Here is an 8,894-nt window from a genome sequence, read left to right on the forward strand (position 1 = left end):
GTCGGGGGACCAAAAAGGAAAGTGGGCCCCACATGGCACACCAAACAAGATCCAAAAAGCAACAATTTCAAAATATCTCCCAATCAAAGTGAAATTACAAAATTGCCCTTTCGATTCATAAAATATGGGATGGATCATTACATTTTACCACAGGGACTAAATCCTTGTTTTTTTTTATTTTTTATTTTAAGGGGGACAACTGGTGGTAAGCCAATATTATCCACCATTTCCGGGCGCGGAGAGGCTATGAGGAATTTCACTCTACTCGTGGCCACAATCAAGCAAACTCACTAGTTCGGAGCATCGAACACGGAACCTAGGCGCAGTCTGCACCATTACCAATGGGCCACTTGATGTGGTTCATGTAGGTGAGTATTTAAAAAAATTAAGTTCTAAATAGTCTGGACTCAAGAACTTCGTACATCAAAATATATTGTATTTTGCATAAACACACTTATCATAAATGGGTTATTAAAAACGGGACTACATCCAGAATTCATGATTAGTGAATGATGGTTACATGAAAATTTAGACAAAGCTGATGCTGTGGTCTGAGCTAGCGAGTCATCTTTCTACATTTCTAAAAAGTTGGGAATTCAATTTGTGCACCGCACTTTCCATGGGGGAAGACAGGACACTCAATGAGGTCAGAACCAGAAGTGTCCACGCACAAGTAAACCTGATAAAGTTGGCTGTTACCAGATTCATCCACATTGCACTCAATAAATGGAGTGAACCCAGTTGCATCTTTCACTGCCCCCTTGATGTTCTGTAGGGTGTATGAGTCCCCATTTGGCTTTATACCTGTAACATATAACATTATATATGTTTAATAAATGTGGATCGACGAACACAGCAAGGAATTAACATCAATAGTTACTGAAATTAGTGGGCTCAATATGAGGTGACTAGTGATTACAACATCTACCAACTAATAATCGTGTGTAATAACTGTTACGCATTGATAATTTGATCTGATTAGTTTCATAATTTATTTATTAATTACCTGCACTTTCGAGGGCTTGGAGGAGGTTTATTTTCTTTTTGAGGTTAAGAGCAGCTGCAAAGTAACCGTGTTGGTCAATGAACGACTCTGAGCAAGTGCCATGTTTCTCCCATTCATGTGTCCAGAACGTTATGCCATTGCCGCTTGGGCAAGCTAATGTTGGCCATTCTTTTTGCATGCTGCTTCTTAGATCTGAAATCTGTGACATCATTTTCCATGATAGAATTTAGTGGCATCTAAAGGTTGATAACGTTCGTTAATTATCAAGGGAAGAGGATCCTCTCTAAATCCACTTTGTGGGAATGCTAAGAATCCCCACATTCTAACCGTTCATCGTGCGGTCAGTTTTTGTCATATACTATTTGAGTTTAATTTTAAATAAAAAAGTCAGATAATTTCTGACCGCACGATACACGATGAATGACTAAGATATGAAGATCCCTATTCCATTATCAAGAGCTATATATATTATTATAATTATAAATTCTTAATTTGTCAACAACAGAAGATTAAAGTAGTAAGAAAAAAACAGAATAAAGGATAAAAAGGCCAAATCTTAATTTGTCAACAACAGAAGATTAAAGCAGTATGAAAAAAGAAAAAAAACAGAACAAAGGATAAGAAGGCCAAAAGAGCCATTGCTAGCACGCAGGGGGTGTGAGATGTGACATCAAACGTCACGCCACAAAACCAAGCTTGCAATTGCCAGGAGTCATTCGATACATACAATTATGTGTTTATATTTCTCATACATCACTCGTTACATGATGAGAGATATATACATAATTATACACAACTAGTGGGAGTACATGCTTTCTCCATGCTTGCTTGTGGAGAACTTGTTCTTTACACCAATCAGGCGTGTGACAATTTTGTTACAATTTTGTCCAAGTTTAAAACTGTAAAACTCATTTTAACAAATTTTGAATAAATGATAGATGATTTTTATGCGAAAATGCCTAAATGTAGCAGATTTTGCATTAGATGGCCGGCCTTAAATGTAAAAAGAAATATAAGATCGATGTTCTTTATGCCAAAGGACACTTTCAAGATTCAATTAAAATACCTCAGATTGATCAAAGGGGTTGTTAGGATCGCAGTTTGAGGGGTATGAACCGTCCTTGTTATTCGGCCAAAGCCCATGAATACCAAAATCAGCTGCAGGCTTCCCTGTTGTTGGATAGCAGCAACTTTTCTTTGTGTCACAATACGATCCCGGCCACTGCATTACTCAACAAAAAAACACAACCATAACAAGGTAATCATAAGAACTAACAGTCACATAGGTCAAGGGTTTGATTCCATCCGACGTAACATAAGATAAAACATCTCACTCACCTGCTGGACAAAGTAGAAGAAATCAAATTGTTCTGCAACACAAACAACTGAAAGACATCCTATCAGTAAAAGCTTGACAAAAGTTGAAGGGTTGGTCTTCATCCTTCTCACTCACACTCTCTCTCTCTAGATTTCTCTCTCTTGGTTATGGCCTTTGACTCTTGAGACTGGTTAATTTGGAGAGTAATGATAGTGTATATGAAAGGGAGGTGACGAGCCTTATTTATAGGCAGAAATATGGAAAGGTAGAGGGGCCGAATATCCAGCCTTATATGCTTTCATTACCAAATTTTATGAGTCCACAGGATTATTTATGTGTGTAACCGTTGCACGATGATAGATATATGTCGGCTCACCTTTTCTTTATACAGAATTTTTCCTTTCATATTTGTGGGATTTTTTTCCTGTCACATTCACTATTTTTCTTAATTTTGTTTGTTTGTCCAACTAATCGAAATTAGCCATTAATTAATTTAAATCTCAACGCGGGATTCTTCTGTGATTTTGGCAGATTGTGTTAAGCTTTTTAGCTAAGGTTTGACACATGTGTAAACAATTTTTATCATTTTTTTCCATTTAATACGAGACAATATGGTGCATAATGTATGATATGAGAGATTTTTCAGTGTGCCAAAAATATAGAGCGGTACGTCATATGTCATTGTATAAGTGGAGGGAAGATTTTTTTTAAGCGTTCTTGCACTTGTATAATTATGATGTATGTATTTGTGTTCCATTGAAAAATCTCTCGTATGACACACACTTATTGGCCATATTTGTGACTTCCTGCGACCTTTGGAAGTTACCTCAATTAATAAATAAATGTTAGGAATATTGTAAGGAGTGAGGATCTTGGGGATCCTCAAATCACATTCATTCATTGTACATCGTGCGATTAGATATCAATGTAAAAAAATTTATTTAAAATTGAATATAAACAGTACCTGATGAAAATTGACCGCACGATGCACGATGAACGAATATGATTAGAGAATTTCCAAGATCCTCACAAAGAGGATTCGGCAAGAATCCTCTCTCCATTGTAAGCATCTCTTTGTACTTGCACCAATTATTTGATGGATTAGCCTTCCAAGTTAGGTAGATAAAGTAATGCTTTCACACTTTATTTATATTGTATCAAATAAAACAAATATAAATCATGTGGTTGTAACTTGTAACATGCATGTATGCATATATAAATGTGGTCACCAATAGCAATAATATCGGTGAAATAGCGTGCCGTGATTTCCATACGTGCTTAATGCTTTCATACTGAAAACTTGGCATATATTGATCAAGAGGATATTCTCTCCTCATTTTAGCAATTTTCATTTTGTATATTGGCATTAGCTGAATCTTTTTCTTACAAAATAGATTCACAAAATACTTTTACAACAGTCCAAAACATAACAACAAAGTTACGTTACCACAATTGGATGAATCACAACTCATTGTCAAACTTATTACAAATATATAGTGTTATCGTCTCTACAAATCGAACATGATACTTACTCTAAGTGGAGCAAACTATCATGGTACAAACAAGTTGATGACAATATTTGATCTTTAAACAACTAAGTACAATGATCCAAGGAGTTCCACTGTTCCACTATTTCTTGTCATAATTGTCCACATGTTAGGCAGCTCAGGTTTGAATTTTTGTCATTTGTGATGAGAAGATGTGAAAGCATTGCCCCTATATCAGAAAGTTAAAAAAAAAGGAACTTTAACGAAAAGCACCTGGTACTGTTCACTTTAACGAAAAACCACATTTTTACACTAAAAAGTCAATCCTGGTACTATTCACTTTACCCTTTATTTTGTCCTTATCATTAAAACTCAAAGTTTTCAAGCCCTTTTCATTAGTTTTCCTTAAAAAAAAATATTCCAATAGCAAAATAAGAAGTTCGAAAAACTTTCCCAAATTTTAATTTATTTTGCGATGAAACCTAAATTTCTTTCTTATTACCTTTAAATTATTAGAACTCAAATAGTGCCAAGAGTCGAGATAAATTGTCAAGAACTCATGTCTCTGTTCAAATTACAAATTATATGTCTACACTGTGAAGAACGTAATCATTACAATTTATGAATATATTTGTGCGTATTTGTGATTGTTTTATAGGATTTTTCGTTTAACATCTGAACCTGCCTCCTAAAATGATTGCCGACGTCCTTTTTCTTTCTTTCCAATGATAATCTAGTGGACAAGAATTTTGACAGTGTGTGCTTTGTTAGTGTAGAGCAATTTAATTACATGCGTAATTACATTACGATGACAGCAAAATTTTACTATGAGAGAGTCCAATATCCAACAAGTGTACTAATATTATGGAAATTCTACTATGCTCCGGTATATGTAATACACCTGAAGTTTGGCCATCAAATCTTGGTCTAGACGATACTAGAAAATCTCATAATATCAAAGTAGCTAGAAGGATGGGAACTCAATGTTGGACGAGCATCTCATCGGGCTGCATGGACATTCAATAAACCTCATGAAGTTGGCTAGTCTGAGATGCATCTTTGTAACATGTTATACCAGGAGTGTACCCAATTTCTCGTGTTTCACTATAAAACTGAGCTTAGCCAAGTTGGTTAGAGCAGCGTGCTTCTAAGTTCGAATTCTCATGATTAATCTGTAAATACCTGAATTAGTACAAATATTTTTATAACAGCATAGTTTATCTTACATTTACAACAAATTAATCTGCATTCTTGTTGATGATGATTGACAAATATGTCAGCCTGCCGATGATCGTCGAAGTGGGTTTGGCGAAGAGCGTGAGGATCGCCTTCCACCAACAAAATGAAGAGTTTTGTCGAGCCAATATATTCTCTATGCTATGATAAAAATGATCTCCAGTTCGATTAAGTTAAACTACCAATAATCTCCACAAGAGCACTTTCCCTCTTTGAAATGATGGAACCGTTGGACATCTCGAAGAATTATATGCCTATTAAAGATCAACGATATATACTTAGCAGCAGAGTGGCAATCCCCACATACCCTAAGGTTCTTCACGACGCGGATTGTTGCCCCGGGGGCTGTGTTTAAGAGCCCGTAAGCAATCGCCAACTTCTCACTATGGTATCTGAGAGAAACTTCTCTCTCTTTATCTTCCATGTTAGAATGAAACACTAGAGAAGTATCAGGAACATATCCAGCCAGCTTTAATTCTTCAACCAATTCGTCAACCGCCTGGTGCAGTACAGTAGAAACAGAACGCTCCCCGTCTCCAGAAAAGAATTCGTGCACTACATTGTTCACCTCAATGGAGCTGCATCCGGGAATCTTTACAACTCCTCTGCTTCTCATCAACTTCCTTAAGTAATCCACATCCTCCCATCTCCCCGCTCTTGCACACAAGTTCGATATGATCACATAATCCCCACCATGAGAGTCATCTAACTCAAAAATCCGTTTAAGCACCCGCATCCCCATGTCTACATCACCGTGGCTGCCACAAGCAGATAACAACGTTCGCCAGAATATGGGTGTCGGCTTAATTGGTAACTCATCTATGAAGTTGTAAGCCTCCTCCAAGCGTCCAGACCGACCTAGCAAATCTATCATGCAACCATAATGCTTAATCCCTGGAGCAATCCCATATTTCTCACTCATGCTGTAGAAATAATTGCAACCCTCCTCAACAAATCCAGCATGACTACACGCGTACAAGAGACCCAAAAAGGTGATATCGTCAGGTCTAATTCGTGCTCTTTTCATTTCTTCAAACATAGATATGGCTTTGGAACAATGCCCGTGTGTCGCATATGCCACGATGATTGCAGACCAAGCCTGAGTATCTTTGTCGCTCATGTTTTCGAATACAGACACTGCATCCTCCAGGCTTCCACATTTTGCATACATGTCTATCAGTGCAGTGTTCACTTTAACGTATCTATCAAACCTGTTTTTCTTAACATATTCATGTATCCACTTTCCCAAGTCTAATGCTCCTAACAAAGCACATGAAGAAAGAGCACAAAGCATGGTTACATCAGTCGGCTTAACATTGCTTGCCTGCATTTCTCGAAACAACGCCAACGCCTCATTTGGCCGGCTACTTCGAGCATAGCCCTTGATCATGGCATTGTGTATAACAACACAAGGGTCAGTTATCTTATCAAACACCCGGCGAGCGGCATCCAAATCATTGCACTCGGTGTACATATTTATGAGTGTAGGACACACATAGATGTTAAGGTGGAGGCCAAACTTGATAGCAAAGCAATGCAATTGCTTCCCTTCTTCTAACGCTTTAGAGCCGGCGCACGCCTTGAGAAGCGACGGGAATGTGTAGTCATCTGGGAAGAGACCTGCGCACAGAACGTGGGAAAAGAGTGAAATGGCTCGAAACGGTGTGCCAGAGCGCGCGTAGCCGCGAGCAACGGTGTTGAAGACGACGATGTCCGGGTGGGGAATTTGGTCGAACAGGTGGTGGGCGTAGTCCATGGAGGTACTTGTTGGGTTCGAGGTGCAGAAATTGATGAGCTTGGTGAGGACGGAGATGTCATATTGGAGATGGGTTTTGATGGAAAAGGCATGGATTTGCTTGATTTCTCTCAAAGTCGAGCACTTGGGGACGAGAGAGAGAGGGGTGTTTGTGTTGGTTTTTGGGTGAGAGAAAGGGCTTATTTGGACAGCCGGCGCTGCCATATCACTATCTTGTGTGTTTAGAGCATACAGTATGCGGTGATGATTGAATTGCAATTTTGGAGGGAATGAGTGATTTGCAGATGGGTGGGCTTCGTACAACCATCAATTTTATTTGAAAAAAAAAACAGAGAGACTGCTATACGTATTTATAAAATTATACAAAGAACATAGTGATTTTATCGAGAAAAATAGTTATTTTTTTGGACGCTCATATGGTGGTAATCAAGCAATTGATGAACTTGAGGACGGTTGAATTTCACAATAAAATTGAAGAGAAAGCCTTCATAATTTATACAAGAAAATAGGTGTTCAAAGAAAGTAAAAAATAAGTGTCCAGAGAAAAATAATCATATAAAGCAAAAGAAAATTATTCTTTTGTCCGGGGAAACCTTTTGATGATGGAACTTGTTCCTTGTTTGTCTACCCAAAGCCCAAATTCCGGTTCTAGTACTTCATGCAGCCCAAGCCCAAATATATATATTTTTATGGGATTTTAATTTACCACATTCCTGTCTTCTTCTTGTGCACTTCTGTTTTTTGTTTACGTTACTTGAATTTTTTATTTTTTATTTCAGTTTAGTGGCTAGAATAAAAGGAAAAATAATGAAAAAAATTTAAAAATTTTGAGTTTTAACGATAAGGACAAAATAAAGGGTAAAGTGAATAGTACCATGATTGATTTTTTAGTGTAAAAATGTTTTTCGTTAAAGTGAACAGTACCGGGAGCTTTTCGTTAAAATTCTCACATTCTGCAAATTCACTATGCACATTCAAACTAGGTACTAATATGATCCAAAAAGGTGGTGCATTTTGCCTTATTTTTGTGAATCTATGATCATCACGCTCAAAAGTTTCTCAATCGTAGGTGTTAGGTTTTTGACTCTCCATTCTCTTTGCCTTTAGTCTTATGGGGTCCGACTTCAGGTGTCTCTCCTTAAGCCTTTCACATTAATTTGAGTGAATGTGATATTAATATATAAGAATCATGTAACTTGAATTTGATACGTATAACACTACTGCTATACTAGTGTAAGTTCAATATATTAGGATCACCTCAAATTTTCTAGTCCACTGTAAGAGGGTGACTCCTGTATAAGTTCAATATATTAGTCAACAATAGATAGTGCATGAGAGGCCATGAATAATGCAAGAAAAAGGACTGAAAAAAGCATCAAATTATTAGGGAAGAAAGCAGTGTACGCACTTTGCAGGGATCCCAAATCCAGATTAAATATATGCTCATCTTTTCTATGGATGTCCTGTTTTCTAGTGTTGAAGTGCTATATATTGGAAGCACATTCTTCTGCACTAAAAATAGTCAAAAGCCATTATTTACAATGAAACTTGCTGCTTTATGTATCCCAATGTCTCATGATGTATCCAGATTCAGTATGAAATACTTGACTGAACGTCATGAAATAATAATTCATCATCAAGATTCAAAAGTGCTTCCATATTGATTAAAAACAAAAGACGAAAGGTGCTTTTGCATAATTGCAGACAATGAAAAATGAATCAGAATAACCCGATATATAGCTGATAAACTACTCTCAACTTATTGCCGATTAATTTTGAGTTAGATGCTCGTATTCTATTATAATCTTTCAACTATTCAGTATCAAGTTAAGAATGTCATCTTTCATATCTTACGATTAATTGTTTTGAGATTTTTTATCCTTCACACTATCTTACAACATTAGATGCATTTTATAAATCTTCCTCTTTCAAATTCTTGCAGCTGGTACCCCCTCTTGAGGTCATTTTCTTTATCTTATCGTTATCTTTTGCCCCTTTAATAAAAGAAATAGCATATCCAAAGTTTGCTTTGGTGCAATTGAAATTAATCCTGACATGACCCTGACATTGATCAAGTCGCTTTTGGACAGA

The 8,894-nt window shown here is 36.9% G+C and overlaps 2 protein-coding genes across 2 annotated transcripts; both read right to left on the reverse strand.

Annotated features, from left to right (window-relative positions):
• Positions 1 to 415: 415 nt before the first annotated feature.
• Positions 416 to 2,557, reverse strand: LOC126597697 (extracellular ribonuclease LE-like). The gene is made up of 4 exons (XM_050264505.1): positions 2,345 to 2,557; positions 2,073 to 2,228; positions 1,007 to 1,205; positions 416 to 804 (listed from the first exon to the last, which is right to left on the reverse strand). The coding sequence occupies exons 1-4, from the start codon at positions 2,444 to 2,446 to the stop codon at positions 581 to 583; spliced, it is 681 nt and encodes a 226-aa protein (XP_050120462.1). The 5' UTR covers positions 2,447 to 2,557; the 3' UTR covers positions 416 to 580.
• Positions 2,558 to 4,953: 2,396 nt separating this feature from the next.
• On the reverse strand, positions 4,954 to 7,360 carry LOC126595138 (pentatricopeptide repeat-containing protein At2g02980, chloroplastic). Its single transcript, XM_050261514.1, has one exon. It carries the CDS (start codon positions 7,005 to 7,007, stop codon positions 5,226 to 5,228), a length of 1,782 nt encoding a protein of 593 aa, XP_050117471.1. The 5' UTR covers positions 7,008 to 7,360; the 3' UTR covers positions 4,954 to 5,225.
• Between the last annotated feature and the right edge of the window lie 1,534 nt (positions 7,361 to 8,894).

The sequence above is a fragment of the Malus sylvestris genome, chromosome 13 (assembly GCF_916048215.2).
Source record: "Malus sylvestris chromosome 13, drMalSylv7.2, whole genome shotgun sequence".
NCBI classification, from domain to species: domain Eukaryota; kingdom Viridiplantae; phylum Streptophyta; class Magnoliopsida; order Rosales; family Rosaceae; genus Malus; species Malus sylvestris.

Excerpts from the sequence above, each read along its gene's own strand:
- LOC126597697 (XM_050264505.1), bottom strand. The coding sequence starts at position 2,446 with ATGAAGACCAACCCTTCAACTTTTGTCAAGCTTTTACTGATAGGATGT. Across the intron at positions 1,206-2,072 it reads ACCCCTTTGATCAATCTGAG|ATTTCAGATCTAAGAAGCAG; the intron begins GTATTTTAATTG and ends ATGATGTCACAG. Across the intron at positions 805-1,006 it reads CCAAGCCCTCGAAAGTGCAG|GTATAAAGCCAAATGGGGAC; the intron begins GTAATTAATAAA and ends TATATGTTACAG.
- LOC126595138 (XM_050261514.1), bottom strand. The coding sequence starts at position 7,007 with ATGGCAGCGCCGGCTGTCCAAATAAGCCCTTTCTCTCACCCAAAAACC.